The 17,159-nt window shown below is 41.2% G+C and overlaps 1 protein-coding gene across 7 annotated transcripts in view; it reads right to left on the reverse strand.

Annotated features, from left to right (window-relative positions):
- AKT1 (AKT serine/threonine kinase 1) overlaps positions 1-17,159 on the reverse strand; it is a 77,562-nt gene that overhangs the window by 28,864 nt on the left and 31,539 nt on the right. For all 7 annotated transcript variants that reach the window (XM_063333324.1, XM_063333327.1, XM_063333323.1 and 4 more), the window contains 2 exons: positions 7,792-7,920; positions 989-1,100 (listed from right to left, as the gene is read on the reverse strand). In XM_063333324.1, coding sequence (XP_063189394.1) covers positions 989-1,100; positions 7,792-7,920 — 241 coding nt within the window. The remainder of the gene's footprint in view (positions 1-988; positions 1,101-7,791; positions 7,921-17,159) is intronic.

Raw genomic sequence — 17,159 nt, forward strand, 5'->3', positions numbered from 1 at the left:
TTCACTCCCTTTAGGGTCACTGACCACAAAGCTACTAAAAGAAACAAGGACCAGTTTCTTTTTCTTTGCTTTTAATTTGATTTCACCTTCTTCTGATCAAGTAATAAACAGGAACCTTCTTTAAATCTGTGCATGCAAAGGCTACAAAAAAAAAGAACAAAGAATATTAGGTAGAATTTGCTGATCTTAAAAATAAACATGTGCCAGTATCGTATCTAGGGAGGACAAGGGTTTTAAAATACCCCTTTCCCTAGGGCAATGGTACTGGAATAATTTAAGTTTAGTTCCTGAAGAGCAAGTAAATATTTAAATACTTTGTAGTTGTAGAATAGCTGTGCTGGAACGCCGTTCTCTCAGGAGGTAAGAGATCAATTCTCCAATGATGAGAGCACAGGATGCATGCTCTTAGCTTTGTTTCCTAACAGCTGAAGCAGAAATCTGCACCTGCAGCAGATAACTATCACCTTTATTATCTAATTTGCATAAAACATTAGCAATCAGCAATGATGCAACCAACTTTTTTCCTTTAAAAACAAGGTACCTAAAAAGACTTTAAAAGGTCAGTATTTTGACACAACTCAACTTTGCCAGAATCTCTGTTTCACTTGTGCTCACCCCTCCAGAAACTCCCAGGTCAGAAACCCTTCATTTCACATACCACATTTCCAGTGAGAAATGAACCTTAAGTTTCCAGAAATAACTACCTGTGTGCTGGTACACACCTGCACCTGTCCATTTTGGATACCCAACCCAGTAACGTTTCATTTACAAATACTACTCAAAATCCACTCCCTGAAATCCCCTGTAAGGTACCTTTTATACTAGAACACGCACTAGAACTGAGGCGCTCAAAAATTATTTGTCGCTTTTCAGTCCAGACGTACATCATCTGATAAATAAGAGCTTCAGCAAAGGACTCGCTATTAATGCTGAACACTTGCATCTGCTTTTGCAAGTAGTTTATGTATTAAATATGAATGAAACATACCGCTCCTCTGGAGTCTCCACATGAAATGTTCTTTCAATTACTGTGGTCCACTGGAGGCATCTAATGATAAATGTGTTTGGTTTAGGTCGTTCTGTCTTCATCAGCTGGCACTCTACCACAATCAAGGAAGAAAGAGTCATGGTACATAAGCAGGTTTAAATAATCATTTGTCTTTATTCTTATCTAGCAAACTGTTCCGATTAATCAGCCATAGAAATCTCTGCAAGTACTTCTTTAGGAGACTTGAGACAATTTACTGTGTTGATGAAATCGATAAATAGCTTGGGAGATAGTCATCTACGCAGCACCAAAATCAAATTCTGCTTAGAAAGGCTCCGCATTTGGTCTGCCCAGAGAGGTGAGTAGAAATGTGATGTGATGACACAGAAGCCGTTCAGACTCAGGTCCTACACTCCAAAGGTCACCCAGAGCAGAGCACACGGACAAAGTCAGCTGATAATGCAGCAATTACATCCACTGAAACTAAAGCCAAGCCCCTACATCCCTCCCTTTGACTTTCCCGACATAAACCCCTGTCCTTGGCTTTCAAGGAGTTGCTACAGAGCAACTGTTTGGTCATTTTGCAGCGACCTGACGAAAATTAGACTCAGCATTTCCAGTCCTCAAACACTAGAGGGAACATCAAACTGCAGAGGCACCCCCAGAGAAGACCCCGTTCAAAACGCCTTCGGGACAGCTGCCGCAGTGTCGGATGCTGTATGGACACGTAGCAAACAGCTTTCATCGTTGCCAGTGTTTAAGCACAACCCAAAAAGGCTACAGAAATACGGCTACAAGCAAAAACACCGCTTCTTTCACAAAAATGCTCTCTCTCAAACTGAGCATTATTTTTTTTCTTTTTTTTTTTTTTTTTAATCACACCTACTATTTCAAGCTTTGTAGGATGTTATGAGTGTTTATCCTTCAAATTTGGGCCTGAAAACGCACGTGATTAAGGGTACACTAACTACACTAAAACAGAGGATCTGAAAAACGAAAGAAAATCAATGAAATAACATCAAAAGCAAAAACACTGCATTTTTCAGATTTGTATTAATAGAAAAACTAATGCTAATTAAACAGCTCCTGCTAAGGGAGAGTCAACTTAAGAAACCAAGTGAGCAGGAGAAAAACATAAAGTTAAAAAAAAAAAAAAAAAGATAATTGAGGGGTTTTTTTTCCTTACATTAAACTCTTCTCCTTGCAGTTAATGAAACCACAAGCTTGCTATTACTTGATCTTCAGGTTCTAAATCAACTTCCAAGTAAATAAAAAGGCACTATGAAGGCAAGAAGAAATTTCTGCTTACTGCTAGAGCTATGAACATCCTCCACCATCAGCAATGTGCAAGTCGAGGACAGAATCCAGCCAGAATAACAGTGCATGTTACTAAGGCTACAGTGGTATCGTTAGGTTAATTTTATTATTGTGAAAATTTAGAACGCTCAGTTTTAAATTCAAGCTCTTAATTAGCACCAAGATAAAATATTTACCGCCAGTGCTTTTGGGCGCTGTATTTTTGGCAATATATTTCATGCCTCATTTGCTACTGGAATTATAAGCTTTTCAATGAGTAACTTTGCATTTTTCATGGCAAGAAAATCTAATTTTTCTTTAATAGCACGCTGAGGTTATAACGCATCCTACCAAAGCACTGCAATTAGATAAGAGAAAGTTTATTAATGAGTCATGAAAAGGTTTTAGTGTGATAAACTGCACTCCTTCATTCACCGAGATTAAAGAACTTCCACCCAGCGACGCAGCCGTGCTTGCAGAGCGCCGTATTTAGCCCTCCAGCTACCTCCATCCTCTTCAGCAGAACGGCAATGAAAGCTGAACACAACTCCGCGAGCTGGCGCAGCCCAGTTCTGATCAATTCAGCTCAAAAGATCTCATTCCTACTCCCGGAGCGCCCACCTTAACTTTGTTGCTCTTCTTTTTTGTTGTTGTTTGTGCTGTCTCCCACTTTTGTCTGCTTAACATGATTAGATTAAGGCTGGGGTTGTCCTCTATGAGCCCGCACGATGCAGCCCTAGCAGATACTGACTTTGGCTGAAGACTCGAAGAAGAAAATCAGGCTGTTTCTAACCTCATGCTAATCCAGAGCTGTTCTACTATATTCACCCAGAAATGCTACATTATGAAGAAATAAACTGAGAGGTTTTGCTTACTTTTTTTAAAACAGACTTTAGATTCACGTTTAGTGCCTCAGGTTAAGTATTCTGAAGTAGCAGCACAGATATTTACAACTAGCCATGAACTCTAAACTTTAACCATTTAATTTCAGCATAATAAACCACACAAGGCATTTTCTGTCATAGAAGGGGACCAATTAAACATCACCAATTTTCCCCTAAATCAGCACCGTCCATTGATATTTGTTAAGCTTGCTGATCCAGCAATCTTTAAGGCATACAGCAAGATGAATAATAGAGATTTGTCAGTTAATAACCACTATAATTCAAGTATGTCACATAGAAGTGTTTTGTGTAGTGAACAATATGCTGTCTAATTACCCTGCTCAATCATAACAGCACATATCAAGAAATACAGAAGGCTTTATTTTCAAATTGCTTTACCAAAGTGCTGTACCACATAGGTTTCAGGAAGTTTGAAGCTACCACTTCGTTCTCCCAATATATGACAATCACATGGATTTTATCAACGAAATGATGAAGCAGTAGGTCTTTTCTTAATTTTAAAACCAACTCTGTGCTCTTTACTGTAGTTGGCAAGATAGAGAAGCACCAAACTTGCCTTCTACAATCATATACCACAACATGCACCACTACAGCAGAGCACAGATACAGATGCTGTATATTAGGTCTGATTCCCTCCATGTTTGGGGGTTCTGCTATAAAAATACTCACATTTCAAATACAGGCAGAGGGTCACGTACCCACTTCGAAGACAGTTTTCCCTGTCAGACAGGCCAACCTAAGTATTCCCCGTTTGCAACAAAGTAAGTGCTACAAACAGCAGCCCGTTAAAAATGATTTAAATTGCTCCTAAAGACCCTCTTGATTCTTTCCTGGCGTTTGGTCTTTTAAAATAAGTAGGACAGAGAAATTGTTCCTAACAGGAATAGACACCAAGGCATTCAAATGTAAATTACCATTTTGTATTTGAAAGACACTTAGTATTATCCCAGTGACTTTCTAAAATGTCACAATATTTGCTTCCCCAGCACTTAAGCTAAAAGACAGATTACTTGCGATGGAAGTGTCAAACTCTGCTCCCTATATAATGACATCACACTTAAAACAATAATGTCAAGGAGGAATCCTTCCCATTCCTGCTTTGGCTTCTTTAAGGAAGAGGATGGGGAGGGGAAGAAAAAAAAAAGAAAAAAAAAGGTAAATCAGGCAAGAAGAATGATGAAGAAATAAAACTTTGGAAAGGCAAACAGGAATATTATATTGAAGTGCTTCTTTTCTGCTAGCACCAGATAGATAGATTCGCCCCCAAACAGCTCAGCATGGCAAAAGTGAGGAGCTGGGAGCCCGAAGTTACAGACCTGGACTAAGGTGGCCCCTTGAAACAGCAGACAAAAAAATCTGTCCGCTCATCTGGCTATCCCGTGCCCTCTGATAAACGCTTGACTGCAGACACCCAGTCCTGTCCCAAAAGGAGCACTCATATTGTTGTGCAATTACGTTTTCAGCTGTACAACAAAACCACCACAGTCCACTCTCCTTTTTGACAGTCGGAGAAATAATCCCTTCTTTCTAACAGGAGTAGCCTCTCTCTCCATGTGGTTTTTCACAATATACTGCTCTTCTCAGCTATATGGTTTTAAAGGCTTATAACCTAATAGGCAGACATACATGATAATCCGAGATTACAATCGGTATGAAGGCTACTTATCTCGCAGATTTACAACACAAGCTCTATTGGTTATTTATCTGCAGGGTCTCCGGAGCAGAACTATTTAAGCACAGGCTTTATTAATGCCTTTTATCTTACTAGTGCTGAAGTACAGTACATGAATACAAATATGACCCAAAAATCACAGTTAAATACTCAGTTAAATACACAGTTAAGGCACCACCTTTCGGAAGTTTTGCCCCTTTTTTTTTTTTTTAAAATAAATCATCCATACGTAACTTCCAGGCAAAATCAACTCCCTAAACACATCATTACAAACATACATAAATGGCTATTTTAAATGGAAAAGTAGGTGGATAAAAGGGTACTTAAGGAAAAAAAAAAAATGAGCCTCTCCTTACCCATGCAGGGCCCTAGAAACAAGTTTTCAAAGATGTATGATCAAAACACTCACAAACTGTAAGGAAAAGGCTAGTGTAGGAGAGAGAAGAAACTCAAGCACATTGAAAGCATGCTCTATTTATTGCTAATACTTTCTTCATACCTGTTAGAGGAAAAGACAGATCATCATTAGATGATTATCTTCTTTCACTGTTTTCTCCTGAATTGAGTATTTCCTACCTCTCATGGGTTGACAAATTCATTTAATATGAATTTTACGCTACAAGCAAGAAGAGTCCCCTAGTCATGAAAAAAAACCTTTTACTGGCAAAGATAAAAAAAGCCTACATTATTTTACAGCAGAAGAGGGTAAAGATTTTAATCAGAAACATGGGACCACTTCCAAAGAACAGACTGACAGAGACAGCCTGCCATCTCATTAAAGAAAAAAACAAAATCTAGTTCACTAATTAACAAAAGAGTCAGGGCTATCGTGGTTTCTTGGAAAAAAAAAAAAAAAAGAAAGAAAAAAAAAAAAGGATGAATTTTTACAAAACATTTAATCTAAATTCCCCCCACCTTTCACTGGCAGGAGGCTTCTGCAGCAGGAGGCTGCGTTCTGGCCTGAGCCTTCCTCCAGGGGCAGCTCGAGTTCACTCACGCTAACTTGCCAAGTTAACCCAAATGAAAGTACCAGGCAAGCAGGTTCAAAGGAAAAACTTGTGGTGCAAAACACATCCAAAGGATACCAAGTGTGGAGGGTACCCAGAAGGGAACCGCACATCAGGTGCTGGCAGCACTGCGTGCCAGTGCCGACATGAGAAATTAAGTCCTGGTGGGGCAACAGCTGCTTCTGTGAGCCCAAAACCACAATCATGACTTCTAGCAAGGAGGGCTCCCCCCACTAATCATCGAGGCCTTCCCGACCTGCCACTGGTTCACCAGGCAAGAGCCACTGCTAGGAACATCCTTCTACCCACCACCCTCCCCGCAGCCCCTCTTCCAGGGGCTACACCTTACTCCATAGGCATGTGTCGTGTCTTTTTCGACAATGCTCCGATTCCATGGTAACAAACTTGTTTATCTATAAATGCCAAGACTGATGGGCTCAATCTGCCAAAAAAAGCACCATATTCCTGTTGTGAAAACCAAATTAAGTTAACCCTTTTTTGAAGGCAACTTGGACAAAGAGGTGGCAACGGACACGTTTTTTTTTAATCCTTAGCACTGAGCTGCAGTGAATAAGTAATGCAGTTAGCAGCAATAGGATGGAAATGTCCTGCAAAAAGTGCATTTGTTAAAAGTCTCTGGCCACAGACCAAGTACTGAATTAATTTATGAATTAATGGCTTTCTGCTGCTTTTCTTTACCTTCTTGATCCATAAGGAGATACCAGTCTAAAGAGGAAAGTACCGTGTCATTACTGAAATGAAAACACCACAACAATTCTCTCTCTAAAACTAGACAAAAAACCCCAAAGCACTCTTGGCATCCTGCACAGAGGCACCAGGCAACAGCACGTCCATTATTTATTCCCATCATCAGTCAGAACAGGTATATGTTGCTACCAGCTGAAAAAAAAGGAACATTTGCATTAATTCCTAGTGCTGCCCAGCCTTCTTCCAGGCCCGGGGTGTTCCAAAATAAACCTGTCTGCTTAAAGGTCAACTACAAAGATGAACCCCATATATTTCAAGCTGCCCTGTAACGAAGATGGAAAGCTGCTATCCTTCTCTCTGGGGAACTCTGCTTCTTCCACCAGTCACCAGGAACACGGAACACATCATTGTTCATAACAGGTGCTACAATGATGTATTTTTAAGTGGTGGAATGAGACGTAGGCAGATCATGAAGTAGGAAAGATTAAGAACGGGAGAAAATACAAGCTGGAAGTATACGGCGAAAGGTTAAAAACATGAGCAAGAAAATGAAATTATCTTCAGAGTCTTCTATCGCACCCTGTGCTGCAGCACCTGAGCAAAGTCAGAAATGTTTGCATGGGAAGGAGTGCCCAGTTTAGGGGATGTTATGATTTCCAAACCTTTTTGTTGGCTCTAATAGAAGACAAATGGCTCTGTGTTCCAAATTAAGAAAAACTGAGTGTCTATCATTAAAAGCAGTGCTCACTCCATGTTCTCTTATGCTAACAATCAAATAACTTTGACCTATGTCAATGCCACTTGAATCCAGATCTGGTGGCAGAAGAGAAGCTGAAATGCTTCAGCTGTGCCTACCTGCCAAGTACCAAGACATGTGGCCGGGTTAATTTTCACTGTAAAGCAACTTGCTGAATAACAGATATACAAAATATTAACAAATAAACTTGTTTTAATCTATAACCAGAAATGGTAAATTAGTAGAAAATTGCAAAAAAAAAAAAAAAAAAAAAAAAAAAAAAGCAGAGCAGCAAACCTCCACATCACAGTCATTCCTGAAAAACACAGGGACGTTTTATCATCACAAAGAAACACATTTAGTGTTCAGATACATCACTCCGGGCAGATTCAAATCTAACCGATGCAGCTTACTTGGCGCTATGGCTACAAGAAGACATCAACCCCAAACTGGACACGGGAGCACGTAAAAACACTTACGAGCTACTGAGAAGTTATTTAAAGGTGATTCCCGCTGTTCGACATCCTGCGGTCGCTCCTTGTAGCCAATGAACGTGCCATCGTTCTTTAAAAGAAAATACCGTGGCCTCCATGTTTTTATGTATTCTCCTGCAAAGAAAGCATGGACAAAGGGAAAGATCATCAGAAAACACCCTGCAATACTGACTCGCCAACAAAATTTTTTTTTTAATTATTGAAACTATATGTCATCCTGACAAAGCAGCAGTTTTAAGAACATTCAGTTCATTCTGATACAAACAGGGGAAAAATACAAGCACTGAGTCAGATATCGCTAGCAATGTTAACCATAAAAATGGGACTTCATAAAAGGTAAACAGCTATGTTTTGTTCTTCTATCTACTCCGATTTCCATTCCAATTCTGCAACATCTGCCTTAAATGCACTTTAAATTTTTAAAAAATCAGAGCAGATGTCCTATGTATTATTTTTGCTATTGTCATTTTTCATACTGACAAGTGGAGAAATTTTTTTCATTTACATTTTGCAGCGCAAGTATTTTAAACAACAATGGGTAATTTACTAATTAGTCAACTGCTTTATCAAACCAACAGTCACTTTTAGAACATAAGAAGATAATTCTCTGCTTAAGTTACATAACATCACTCACTCCTCTCACAACATCTCAAGCGTGAAACACGAGATGATATATCACAATATGAAGGGGAAAACACTGGATGATGTATAGCCACCACAAAGAAGAAAACAAACATCTACTCTCAAAGAGATTCCACCTTTCTTTGTCAGAGAAAACATGCCTTGCTCACAGGATACTACTGCTCATCTGAGTAACCTGCGCAGGTAATAGTCACGTAACTGTATTACAGCCATGCTCAAAATCTCCAGCAGTAGAATAAAAAGAAAAGAGTTGATCAAAACCTCAGTTATTTACTGGATTTACTCAAGTTGGGCTTCAGGGAAGGAAGACAGGAGTTCCACCTCTGGCTCTTTCGGGTGACATTGTTAATGTGTGCCTCAGTTTCCCCCGTTGCTCATTGCCCATATTGTATTCTCAGACAGCCTTTCCAGAACCCCAAACAGCTTTACAAGGTGTCAAGCTGGGCTTCCAGGTCCCAGATGGTCCTGCAGTAACATTTCTATGCGGCTGAATCACAGAAGTCTCACTTGAGGTGCTATTCAAATCAGGGTACCAGCCATACTTCTCCAGCTCTGCTCGCCTCAACAACAACTGATTTAAAAAAAAAAAAAAAAACTATGAAAAAAGAAGTGGTCACTACAAAGCGCCCACAGCTGGGCAGCAGCTATACCCTCCTCCTTCCAGTATGGTTTCCCGTTTGTTTGTTCAACACCAGGGAGAAGACAAGGTAGCAGACTAGGAGCCAAGCTTCTTTCTGGTCTGCCGCAGCAGAAGCATGCCTGCACACCCCGCGAGGCTGCCCCTGCAGCGGCTGGTACCCACTGCCCACGGTTTCATCTGCTGGCAAGCTCTTCAAACAACCACCAAGAGCAGCGAGAAGAAAAGGCTCCCCAGATTTATCGGCTCTGGCAACCTTCTGCTGCTCTCCCGTTGTCCCAGGCTCTGCTCAACACCCTCTCTTCCCGCTGCTCGGCTCTCCTCCGCCGGTAATTTCTCTCCCAGCGATGTGCACCCTGCCCCAGGAACTCCCCTGCAGCTGCTTTGCCTCCTTCCTCTCCCCACAGACCTCCCCTCCTTCTGCGGTGCAGTTTCAACCTGCTTTGGGCACCAGCTGTGTCATTTCTTCTCCATGCAAACTCATACTTTTCTCTCCTGCACACAGAAGCACAAGCAACCTCAACACCCACACCGTGCGGCCAGGGGCATGCACGCCCCTGGCTGCTGCTTTCACGTCTTTAGCCCTCATTAGGCTTTTAATTTTCTAATCTAAAGCAAAAAACTAAGAGTTACCAAAGAGAGAGTCACAGAGAGCTACCTTTCCAACAGTGGCCATGCCTGCAAAAAACATCTATTTGCCCTGATGAAACAGGACGCGGGGCAAGAAAGATGAGAGGAAAAGGAACGAGCACAAACCTTCTCTGTTTTTCTTTTAGAGACGTCTTTACAGCTGCAAGTCTTATGTTAACCTGTAAGGGCTTTATAAAAAAGTGCCATTGTCGCTTTAGGAATTTCCAAAGAGCTCACCTAAGCTGTCACGGCTTAACATTTATAAGCAAGGCAGTAAATGTAGAAGGTTTTTTTGTCGTCGTCTTTTTAATTCTGACCTTAATTAAAAGCTGCAAACTTTCTGGACTCAGTAGGAGATTATGAAGCCTTTCACATTTAAATTATCAGTCCAACTCAGCCCAGATCAGCGAGATTACTCCAATCTCATTACTATCACACCACAGATGTGACTACAGGGACAAGAAGACACATAGCAAGCTTGGCCCAGCTCTTGACGAGAGGTTTGCCAGGGAAGCAGGTCGGGGAGGCGGCTGCCCAGTCTATCACAATTTTGGAAGGCACTGTTATGTACCTGACTCATTGGTATTTTCTTCTCTTGCATAAAGGAGACCCAGGAGACCTAGAAACCATCACATACCCCTTATCATACCTGCGCTTAGGACCAAATCCAGATTGGATGGGGTGAAAAATATCTGAAGGGGAGCAAGACATCAAGAGTTTCAATTTCCCTTACTCCTTAATCTACGCTACACGTCTTTCCCGTTGGTATTTACAGAGGAGACATTTATTTTTTTGCAGATTCTGAAACTATTATCTGATTATTTTCAGTGAAGTATGCATAATTTTACAGAAAATTACACTGTACTGTCACAAGAGACTCTTCTTCTTAGATTAGATGCTTATGTTTGGCTCTCATACTTTCTTACAGCTTTATTCCACCAATCTGTTTCTCTGTTAGAAACACATCATCTAACAGGATTAATCACAGTCTTTAAAATGGTGTATTCCATACATAGATAGCATCCTCCTCCACACTCACTCTTTCTTCACTCTTTTTGTGCAAAAAAAAAAAAAAAAAAAAAAAAAAATCAAAGATTTCATTACTGCCAGGCATTTTGCAAAGAGCATTCTACTTAGAGCTTCCCTCATTCATTGCGCTTTGGCTGGTTCTGGTTCCTGAACCACCTTTTTCATCTGCAAATAAGTAATGTGATTTTGAACTTCTTTTTCCACATGTCTGGAGCTTAATGAATGTCGTAATATCGCAAGCGCACGTATTATTGATTATTGCTCTTGCCAAGGACAGTACGAGGTGCACTGCTGCATCTGTGGTATGAATTTTACTATATAAGACACTGAGGTTATACTTCTGCATCTTGCAGCGAAGTGGCAAGACATCACCTGGTGTGTGGCTTCCCGATCACACAATCTATAAGGATAATTTTACACTCAAGCCTGAGCAAACTATCGTTCCTCTACAGAAGTTCTGAAACACAGATTCACCAACGCAGTCATCAAGAAAAGGTACAAAGTGCATACTCTTAAGAGTTCATATTTTTATGATTAGCTAAAACATTATGAACTTCCAACAACCTGTGAGGGGGACCACACTGATCACGACAGCAAATCCGAGTGTTTTACACAGAAAAGGAGTTTGTGAATACAGCCAAAAAATAATTATGTGGAACTGCTGGGACAAAGCTGACTGAAGAACATTAACACCTTTTCCTGCCTCTGATATATTCGGTAAGCTGTAATGCCTGAAGAGTGAACTGAGCTGTTTCAATTTTTGCCCTGTGTTTTTTGTTCCTGTTGTGGTTTTGTTTTTACGAATCATAAGCAAGAAGTTACCTGAAGTCACTAATATTAGTAGTTATGTAGTCACACTAGAAGAACTGTACCGAGTACAGTAAATGCAAGCATGTGTGGCAAATTCTATCAGACAACACTAAAAATAATAATAATAATGATCCACCACGGAAAAGTGAACAATTTACAAAGCAAAACATTTTTTCCTCTGTGATTCATTGCTTGTGTAATGCCCTGGCAGAGCTTTCTTTGTTTTCAGTAACAGAATGCTAACACTGCAGAGACAGGAAAGCAAAAGCATGGGTTATAAATCCTACATATAAAATCCTGGAACCAAATAGACTCCTCTGTAGCTTGCTAGCTTTATTATTTAAAATCTTTATGTACCATTCTGTTTACTCCCAGCAATTTCCAAATTGCAAAGATTCCCAAACTGTATATATCTGGAAATATACACGAAGATTGTTATAGACCGATTTCCCTTTATTGCCTTGTCTCTGCCCCCACACACTGCACATTAAAATACTTAACACACACTTAGAATGTAAATCCATCTCATGCCAGAAAAGCTTTTTCACAGTAACACATGCTGCAAAGCACGCTTACGCCTGAATATTTCAGACGAAGTTAAACACAAAACTCTTTTGGTTCATGAAAAGTTAATTCTACTGAGGATTTACAATAACGCAGGGTTAGCTTATTTTCCTCTCCTCCCCACAACAGTATCTCACCGAATCTGGAGCTGTCTACCACTGATAGAGTGTCTAACATCAGAAACAGCTGCCACTCCCTGGGAAGCTCACGGGGTAAGTGGAGAATAATGAGCAGCAAGCACCAGCAGAACAAAAGAAAATCCATCTTTATTTACCAACTGCTGCATGCTTGTTGCTGCATCAAGCTCATTCAAAGCCAACACCACACCCTTTAATTCAGAACAGACTATATTTAAGAAGCCTCTGCTTTTTTTTTTTTTTAATCAACTCATACATACCAATGGTTTGAAAAAAAAAAATCATTAGGTTAACCAAGTCAGCATTCAACGATACCCTTGATATTTACAAAAGCACTGGACTAACTATTAACTTTCTTATGCCCCAAAGTAACCAGAACAAGCCCAGGAGCACTGACTAAAAACAAGGTCTCAGTTATATTAAATGCATGCAAGTGGCTACCACAAATCTATGGATAAATAATGCATTAAACTTTCTGCTCTGAGCATCAGAAGTAGCTTCATTACAATTAAGGTTAACACTCAAAATATTAGAGCTTCTGAGTTATGCAAGCCTTCACTACGTTCCCACATGCTCTGAGGACGTACGAGACATTCCTTGACTGTACGGCCCTGAACCCTCCGAGGGAAACACGAAAGTTATGCCAATTGCAGCGCTAATGTGCCACCGGTGAAAGGCGGAATGACTCATTTCTGAGACTTCAATGGCCGCAAGAAGTGGTCTGCATCCTGTTGGCCTAATAAGGTTTTGGCGAAACAGATGCCAGCTTCCTTGGAAAGACGTGAAGCTTTCAGGAGCTGCCATCTCGTGCGTGCTGAAGAGCGGGATGGGGATTTACAGTTCGTTTCTGCTGCTGGAGTAAATAGGGTATGTGTCCACTCACTTCAAAAACCAGCTGAAATCAAAACAGATTTGGAAAAAGAAAGCAGGGCTTGAAAACTCGCCTTTGCATTTCTAAAGCATTCGGAAGCAAGCCCTTTCCAAAGGCAGCGAGCTAATTCTGGATCTTAACGACTTGACACCAAACAATTAAACAAGTCTGGGGTGACCCGAATGAAAACTCTCAGCTCAAATATGTATTTTTTTTTTAAAAATAGCTGCACAAGACACCCACCAGGCTGGTGCAGCACTCATCCCTTCCCTCAACAAACTGCCAAAGTGAGGTATTTAAACACAGTGCCAGGTTTTCAGTAGCTTGGGGAAAGGAAAAAGAAAAAGAAAGAGGGAAAAAAAAAAGAAAAAAAAAAGAGGTTATGCTAATGTCTTTCCCAACACACTCGTGGGGAGAGGAGGACCTCTGGTTTGTCTGCCTATTGAGAGGCGCAGCAAAGGGGGACGGTTCTTTGATGATTTTTTTGTTGTTGTTGTTTTTTCGGCCCCTCTCTGGATGCCTCCTCGGCCGCCACCTCCTTCGTACAGCTGCGGAGGGGCCGCCTGTGCCCTGCATCCCAATGAGGCAGCCGGGGCTGCTGGCGGGGATGCTCCCCGGAGGGAAGGTCAACCCGCAGCTCGTCACCAGCCTGTGCCGGGCCAAGGCTCCCCAGCTCCCAGCCCGGCTCCTCCGCGCCTGTCACGTCCCCAATGCGGGGTCCCCACGGTCGCAACGGGCTAATTCAGGGCACAGTAAATCCGCTCCCTGCTTTATTCTCCCTTGGGCAGCTGGCCGGTCGTGCGGTGCGGTGGCAGCCCGCATGGCTGTGACTGACGTGACTGCCAACAGGTTAAGAAGAAACACCGCCTCCTCCTCCTCCAGCTCGGCTCCGGCTTTTCTAAACCTACTGCCGTTTCTCACGCTCACACAAAGCTGCAATACAGGGCACCTGCTTCATTATCATATCTTGGGGGAATTTGGGGAGGGAGGGATGGAAGAGGGGAGCTGGAGGTGGGGGTGAAGGGGGCGGCTGAGTGGTCTGGCTTTCCAGCAACAAAGGGAGCCCTGCCAGGACCACTCCCGGTCACCTGGCACCCCACACCTGTAAATTAACTTCAGAAAGCAAGATAAACAGCCTTGGCTTAGGGCTTCCCACAAAGCTCTATGGGCATGAGGTATAGAAAAATCAGTGAATTGGAAGCTACCTCTGTCCTTAGTTACACAACAGCGCAGACGGGAACCACCTACCAAAGGCAAGGAATGGGCGCTCTGATTCACAAAGCCAGGCCATGTGAGAGATCAGAAGTCAGATTATGGAGAAAGAAATACAGATTCTCACCCAATACTTTCTCCCCACAGGGGATGGCCAACTACCACGTTCTCCGATTCCAGCTCTGTCAAAGGAGCCAGCCAACACCACCACTACAGAAGACAACACCTCCGTACTTTTTATCACTGTATTTCAACTGTATGGTTATGTAAAACTGAAACACAGAGGGGTTTTTTTTTGTTGTTTTTGTTTTTTTTTTTGCTGAATTTCAGTTTAGAAGGTCAAAAATGTTGCCATATTGCTTACAGCAATCAATTTAAGCAATACCAGATATTCCCAAAGGAGCGAAAGAGAATTAATCAGCATGTAAAAAACTCCTTACTCCTACCTTTGGCACAGCTTAGTCAGGCTAGTCCTAACCTACAGCTGTTTCCAGTGGGAGAAGATGTAAATGAAGTTTCATTAAAACCAGCAGTTTTAAGGATAGCTACATAAATTACAGTGAAGTATGAAGCGATTTCTTAAGCCACGCTGAAAACAAATCTCAGAGTGATTTGCATCTCCACTACCTCACGGTGGGAGCAAAAGGACTTAAAACCACCACGAGGTGTCCAACACAATCAGAGAAATCTTTTCTGTAACATGCTCGCAAGCAGCTACAGCATTTTAACAAAATAAAATGTTCCTGTAACAGAAAGTGCCATCATGTATTCCTCTGCTTTTGACAGGTGCCTGACACTCTCTCATTTTTATAAATAAATAAAAATGACAGAGGAGGTGTCAGATTCACTGAACTGAATTAAGCACGCTTGGAACAATTATTTCTCCCCAAGTAATTTTTACCTTGACACTATGATGGAAAATAGCACAAGCAGCTAACAAGGCACTTAAACTAATAAGCCCCTGCAACTTTTTATATATCTTCCCTTAGAGGAGGGAGGAACCTGCAACTATTCCTCGAGCTTCATCTAAAGTTAATACAATCAGTATTTCTGCAAATCAGGCTCTTAAATACACTGCGTGTATTTATATAAAGGGTGTGACTTAATCCTCCAAAGATTTTATGATCTCTACTAAAAATACAAAGAAAAAAAAAAAAACAAACCAAAAACACCAAACACACCACACCCTGCTGTATTTGAACAAGGGCGGGCTTTTCTAGACGTCATCTAAAAGCTGATTTAATTATTTTACCTCTTAGCATCCTTAGCCATGACTCTTGCACTTATCTGAACACTTGCCTTATTTGGCTATGACATACCCAGTTTTGTTCTTCAGTAAATCCCGCCTAGAGGCTGACAGATAGTGTAAGAGGGGACAAGGCAAAGAAACGCATACAAACCAAAGCTCTTCCAGAGATTAAAGAAAATAAGTCCAAAAGCACAGTTTTAGCTTGTATTCTTAGGGCTGCCTACACATAGAGGATGCTCAGGAAAAGCATCACTAATTGATTAAAAATTGATTTTAGATCCCTTCCTCCACTCTGCTCCATTAAAAAAAAAAAATATTAGGAAAGCCAAAAACTCAGGTGAGAGTGAATTTTATGAAGCATTTATTTGCTTTGCGTACATTAAACCTAAAAAAGTACTCAGCAGAGGGTCGCCATTAAGATCTCAAAGAGGTGAGCGCGTAACTTGGGAGGTGGGTGCACATGGGAAAGCAAGAGCAGGGGAGGGAAAAAGCAGGATGCAGCCGCGCAAACAACATCCGCAGCGAGGACTCACAAGTCCCTGGCTCACTCTTCCAGGCTGCCATTACTAGATCATTGTGTCATTCACAAAGCGAATCAAAACCTCGGGGAATTGTAAAGAAATGGTGAAAAAAAAAAAAAAGGCTAAGGGACGTTCGGGATGATTTATAGAAACAGCAGCTTTTCTAAAACAGATGATATGGACCAACTTCAGACGTGGTTTGAAACAGGAAAAAAAAGCTCTATTTGTGAAAACTAAGCTGCAGAACATAGACTTTTATAAATAAGCAATTTATGGAGGGTAAGAAATTAACACATCGTATTGTTATCCTTTAGCTTCTGGGTTTGAGTCCTAATTTTCAACATAAATACACAGAGCTGGTTTAGGCCACTTACAACAAAAGTTCTACCAGTAATTGTGAGATCATGCTGTGCATCAGGAAATTCTTAAAAGTGCCAAGAAAAAAAATCAATGCAGAATTTTAAACATGTTTATACAGACAGTTACTGGGTAAATATTTCATAGAAAGATGCATAAAAGCCAAGTTAAGCAAATATTTCAATGGCAAAAATAAGAAGCAACAAAAAAAAAAAAAAAAAGGGTTGTGCTGTTTATATGGCTGGGGCTAATTTGGATTTCCCTTCTTCATTTTGTCACTAGCAAGTCTGCAAAACCCTGAAGGAGCACATGGAGACCACGTTAGTTCTAATAAAAAGTTTCATTTATCTTGAGCCATTTAATGGCCATCAACGGAAAAATTACAAGTACTTCCCAGAAAGCAAGTTCTAATATTTGTTATCATGGCAACCTCCTGGTTACGCCTCCAAATTTAGTATTCCACAGATAACTTTTACTGAGTCACTACCCCAAACTCAGCAATGAAAGTTCTCCTCCAGATAACAGGAGTGCCTGCCTCAGTTCAGAGGAATTTTGCAAAGTAACCTCATTGCATACTGAGAATTTATTAAAGCAAGTTCACCACCGGGTAACGTGAGAGCAAGCAGCCGCCGCAGCTCTGGTGCTAAGCTTAGCCGAGCAACACAGGTGTAAGAAACTTTGCCAAGGATTTTCG

The sequence above is a fragment of the Chroicocephalus ridibundus genome, chromosome 4 (genome assembly GCF_963924245.1).
Source record: "Chroicocephalus ridibundus chromosome 4, bChrRid1.1, whole genome shotgun sequence".
Taxonomy (NCBI): Eukaryota; Metazoa; Chordata; class Aves; order Charadriiformes; family Laridae; genus Chroicocephalus; species Chroicocephalus ridibundus.